Below are 6,000 nucleotides of genomic sequence, written 5' to 3'. Positions count from 1 at the left end.
ATTAAACAAAAAAATACAAAACAGAATACATTGAAGGAGAAGAGAAAACTGTTAGCTCAGGTAGCTCTGAGAACACTGTGCCTTGCACTCTCAAATTTTCTCCTTGCTTCAAACAGTAGCTGTCCACCCTTATTATAGAAGAGGGGAGCCTCCACTTATTGAAGCCAAAACCGAACCAACTTCTTCCTCCTTCAACAAACAGAACCGGTTCGGCCACATAGAGAGAGAAGAGATAACCATGTAAAACCCAACATGCAATTACCTCTGGACCTTTCTTGATCATCACCCTTCATCAATCCGAGCTCTCCATCCTTGGCTTGCTCTCCAAGATGGATTTTTGGCCCTTGATGCTTCATGATGATGATGACTTCATCTGCTTCAATCTCTGCCTTCAACCATCACTTCGCCACTCTAGCAACTCCCTGTGGTGGTTGAGCAGAATCAAAGACAAGCCATGCTTCAAGAATCTCTTCCATGCTGGCCGAATCTTCTTCGTCCATTTTTGAGCATGAGAGGCTCAAGATACATCACCAAATCTAACCAAATATAGTGAATATCTCAGCCACAGCTCATTTTTATTTTAGTATGTTTTCTTGCCATCATTAGCTTGATGGTCTTGATGCATGCAACTCCTTCCTTTTCTTTGTTGAAGAGCATTGCGTCCATAGCTTCCTGGACAAGGACCGAAGGAAGAAGAAGAAAGAGATGAGAGAGAATGTGAAGTTAAAGTAAAAGCAATTAAGTGAAAATGAAACAAGTTGATAGATTGCTTTTTACTTCCCTTGCTTTGAGTAGCGTATAGCATTAATCATAATGGTTCCCATCAAATCAAAGTCAAGTTCTCTCTCATGTTTCCAATGTTAACATATTAAAATTTGAAATCCATTCTTAATAAGAGATGGAATCCGTTGGAAAGCATGAAGCCATTTAGCTTTCATTTAAACTTGGTTTCGGACCAAGCTTGGAAACTTTTATCAAAATAATGTTGGGCTTGGTAGCATTAAGATTTAATCTGGCCCAAATGATAACATTTGCTTTCCTGATAAAATTGGGATCAAGCAATGAACACATAGGAAGGCTTTCTTTGGGCTTATAGAGATAAAATATTATGGCCCAACTAATAAAACCATTTCAGCCAAAAATCACACAACAAGAATTACATGGGGCTGAAATTTAATTTATTGGGCTTGGTATCTTTCTTTTTATTTCGGCCCAATTAATAACCTGCAACACAAAATTATTAATTAACATATGTTAGTTGAAGATCAAAATTAATAATTTTGTAATTAAATATTTAATAATGTTTAGTCATCACAAATATTAATTTAGAGTTTTCCAAACTCATCAACGTGAAAGTTAACGTGGCTCCTTGGGGGGTTGTGTGGTTGTTTCCAACGTTAGTTACAATGTTGGGTGTCACTAACGTTGTCGACCATGCTTGCTTCTTACGTTAGCTCCCACGTTAACCAAGTTAACGTGGGAGTTAACGTGGTATATTTCTCCTTAGGCCAACGTTAGTGACAATGTTGAATGTCACTAACGTTGGCGCTTCTCCCCTTTTCTAACGTTAGAGGCCATGTTAACTAAGTTAACGTGGACTCTAACGTGGCCACTTATGAGCATTTGCCAACGTTAGTGACAATGTTAAGTGTCACTAACGTTGGCTCAACTTCCCTTCTCCACGTTAGAGTTCACGTTAACTTAGTTAACATGACTCTTAACGTGGTCAATGATGGCTTTGAGAGCGTTATTGGCAATCACTTTTCTCATTAACTTTGCAAGTTACCTCCCATTCCTTGCTTCCTTTGGTCCTGAAATCAAGCAATAGAGTGCATCAAAGTTCTAGTCCAAGTCATGGGTAATGCAACATACAATTTGTCACTAAACTCATGCAAAATCCTCATGAAATAATGTAAAATGCACAATGTATGGTTGAATCAAGGTGTAAGTGAATATCTACCCAAAACTAGATTATTTCCTAAGGAAATGCATGAAACTAACCTAAAAACAGTAAAGAAAAGGTCAGTGAAACTGGCCAAGATGCCCTGGCATCACATACCAAGCCCTAGGAGCTTGTCTCAAACCATATAAGGCCTTAGCTAGTTTGAAAACATGGTTAGGAAAAGATTTGTTTTCAAACCCAGGTGGTTGAGTCACATAAACATCTCTATCTATTATGCCATTGAGAAAAGCACACTTTACGTCCATTTGGAATAGCTTGAAGCCACAATGAGCTGCATAAGCAAGTAGCAATCTGATGGCTTCCATTCTAGCTACAGGCGCAAAGGACTCATCGAAGTCAATCTCTTCCTCTTGATCATATCCTTGAGCAACCAATCTAGCTTTGTTTCGGACTATGGATCCATCTTCACCCAGTTTGTTTCTGAAAATCCATTTAGTGCCAGTAACTTTCTTTCCATTTGGGTAAGGCACCAATGACCAGACCTGATTTTTCTCAAACTGCTGCAATTCCTCTTTCATAGCTAATACTCAAAATGGATTAGCAAGAGCTTCTTGGATTTTTGAGGTTCAATCTTTGATAAAAGAGCTAAGTTTTTGGATTCATCTCTTTTCAAAGATGACCTTGTTGAAATACTTTTGGAGGGATCACCAATTGTGAATTTCTCAGGATAATTTTTCAGAAACTTCCATTCACTGGGCCTTCTGATTTGTGTTGAAGATCCAGGTTTCTCTTGATCAACAATAGCTTCTGCATCAGTATTTTCAGCTGTGACAGGAGATAATTCCAAATTGTCTCCTGCAGAATTGGAATTTTTGCAGTTAACAAGTGTAACTTCATGAGAACTTGGATTTTGTGGAACTGGTTCAGTGTTCTTTGGTAATTCAGCTTCAAAACCTGGACTATCATCAATGCAAACACTGGGAACATTGTTAGATTCACAGAAAGTGACATGCATGGTTTCTTCAACAGTTTTGGAGTTTTTGTTATAGACTCTATAGGCCTTGCTATTTGTGGAATAACCCAAAAAAATGCCTTCATGTGTTTTAGGATCAAATTTTCCTAAGTTTTCTTTGATATTCAGAATGAAACACTTGCAGCCAAACACAAGAAAATAACTAAGATTGGGAGGATGCCCTTTCCAAAGTTCATATGGGTTTTTTTTTCAAAAACTTCCTAATGATGGTTCTATTTAAAACATAGCAAGCTGTATTCACAGCTTCATCCCATAAGAACTTGGGGATTTCATATTCACATAACATAGCTCTAGGCATTTCTTGTAAACTTCTATTTTTTCTCTCAACAACACCATTTTGTTGAGGTATTCTTGGACAAGAGAAGTTATGCGATATGCCTTGTCTATCACAAAAAGATTCAAAGTATTGATTTTCAAATTCTTTACCATGATCACTTCTAATTGAAACAATTTTTGAACCTTTTTCATTTTGAATCTTTTTGCTGAACTTCTCAAAAACAGAAAAAGCCTCATGTTTATGAGCAAGAAAGAACACCCAGCCAAATCTAGTATAGTCATCCACAATTACCATACCATAACTCTTTCCTCCAAGACTTTGAGTTCTATTAGGTCCAAACAGATCAAGATGTAACAACTCCAATGGTTTCTTAGTAGAGACATCTTCCTTGGGTTTGAAAGAGGTTTTAATTTGTTTTCCCATTTGACAAGCATCACAAATGATGTCCTTATCAAATTTTATATTAGGAAGACCTCTAACTAAGCCTCTCTTTACTAGCTTAGAGATTTGGAACATGCTAGCATGTCCTAACTTCTTATGCCACATCCATTTTTCAGATTCCATTGAAGAGAAACAAGTTACATTTTGAACTTTTAGATCATCTAGAGTGATACCATAAACATTGTCACTTCTTTTGGCAACAAATAAAACAGCCCATGTTTTCTCATTTATGACTCTACAATCAGATTTTCTAAAGGTTACATCATATCCAAGATCACACAATTGACTTATGCTCAATAGATTATGCTTTAACCCATCAACTAAAAAGACACTATCAATGCAAGTTGAAAAATCTTTGCCAACCTTACCAATGGCAATTATTTTACCTTTACTATTATCTCCAAAAGTGACAAATCCTCCATTATACTTGTTGAGTTTAATGAAGAAATTATCCCTTCCGGTCATATGCCTTGAACATCCACTATCAAGATACCACATGTCCATTTTCTTCTTGGATGCAAGGCAAACCTGCATGTTCTTCAACTAACCTTAGGTATCCAAATCCATTTGGATTCTTTGATGTGAAATCTTCTTGGTTGCCCAAGAGCATTAAAATCATGAACAACTTTATATAATTTACTATCATTACCAAAAGACTTAAGAAAGATGAAACATTGAGGAAGATCATGACCATTTCTATTGCACTTGTAGCATTGATTCTTGCTTACTGATTTTTGAGGTTTGCTGAATCCTTTTGGTTTGAAAAGCTTGGAAGAGGAGGCTTCAGATTTTTTAAAGTTTTGTTTGAAGATAGCCTTATTTTCCTCTATGAATCCAAGTCCAGATTTTTCAGACCCAAACCTTTGACTAGCAAGTAGTTTGTTCATATTTTGAGAACCTTGAACAAACTTTACTAAGTCTTCATTCAAATTTTTTATTTGTTCATTCAGCTTTTTGTTTTTAGAAATCAAATCAGTGGAAGCAGTAACTTCATGCTTGAGTTTGAATTTCTCTAATTCAGCTCGCAAGGCAATGTTTTCTTCTTTTAAAAAATTTTCATTACCAGTTTCATTTGCCTTAACCTTTTTTAAAAGAAGATCATTTTCTGTTCTCAAACCCTCATTTTCTTTCTTACATTTTGCATACTTATCCAAGAGTTTCTTAGAGTTCACAGAAATGTCTTTGATAATGTAGTGCAGTTCATCAATAGATAAGTCAGAGAGATCTACCTCATCTTCATCATTATGATCTGCCATCAGACATAGTTGAGCTTCTTGATCTGAGCTGGTGTCGTTCTCCAAGTTCTCCCATGTTGCCAGCATCACCTTCTTTTTGTCTTTCTTGGACTTTTCGCCTTTCTTAAGTTGAGAGCAATCTGACTTGAAGTGACCAGGCTCCTTGCAGTGATGGCATGTGAACTTGACTTGATCTTTCTTGACATCTTTGGATGAAGAGCTTCCTTTGCCTTTTCTTTTGTATCTCAGTAGTCTTCTCATTTTTCTTACAAAGAGAACCATTTCTTCATCTGAGAAACTGTCATCAAATTCTTCTCCTTGGGCTGTCATTCTTGATTTTAGTGCTATGCTTTTCTTTTTGTCATCTTTGTCTTGAGACATGTGAGTGATTTCATAAGCCAGCAGCTTGCCTCTTAGCTCATCATAGGTTATTTTGATCAAATCATTCCTTTCAGAGATGGATGTGCTTTTTACTTCCATTTCTTAGTAAGACTTCTCAGGATCTTCCTTACTAAGGTTTCTTCAGAGTAGTTTCTTCTCATGGCGTCCAGATTGTTGATGATTATTGAGAACCTTTCGAACATTTGATCGATGCTCTCATCCTCCTTCATACTAAACATTTCATACTCCTTCATCAGCATGTCAATTCTGGTTTCCCTCACTTGCTTGGTGCCTTCATGAGTGAGTCTGAGCTTGTCCCAGATTTCTTTAGCCGTTTTACACCTTGACACCTTCCTGAACTCTTCAAAACTGATTGCACAGTGTATCAGGTTGATTGTCTTGGCATTGAGTTCAACTTTCTTCTTTTCTTCATCTGTCCATTCACTATCTTCCTTTGCCACAACTTCTCCATCAGCATTCTGCTTAGTAGGAACGTCTGGACCGTTGAGAATAATCTTCCAGATGTTGTAGTCGATTGACTACACGAAGATTCTCATTCTCTCCTTCCAGCAAGAGTAGTTACTGCCATTGAAGTAGGGAGGTCTATTATTAGACTGTCCTTCAGTGAGAGTGAAAGCCACGATGTTGGGACTCATGTTGTTGGCCATGGATCTTTGCTCCAAGCTGTGAAGCTTGCCTTCTTGAGACCTTGCTCTTGATACCAATTGAT

The 6,000-nt window shown here is 37.1% G+C and overlaps 1 protein-coding gene across 1 annotated transcript; it reads right to left on the bottom strand.

Annotated features, from left to right (window-relative positions):
• On the bottom strand, positions 5,360–5,938 carry LOC107606880. The gene is made up of 2 exons (XM_016308888.1): positions 5,854–5,938; positions 5,360–5,766 (listed from the first exon to the last, which is right to left on the bottom strand). The coding sequence occupies exons 1-2, from the start codon at positions 5,936–5,938 to the stop codon at positions 5,360–5,362; spliced, it is 492 nt and encodes a 163-aa protein (XP_016164374.1).

The sequence above is a fragment of the Arachis ipaensis genome, chromosome B07 (genome assembly GCF_000816755.2).
Source record: "Arachis ipaensis cultivar K30076 chromosome B07, Araip1.1, whole genome shotgun sequence".
In the NCBI taxonomy this organism is placed as follows: domain Eukaryota; kingdom Viridiplantae; phylum Streptophyta; class Magnoliopsida; order Fabales; family Fabaceae; genus Arachis; species Arachis ipaensis.
Note: the sequence above shows the minus strand (reverse complement) of the source record. Positions and strands in the feature narration are given on the sequence as shown.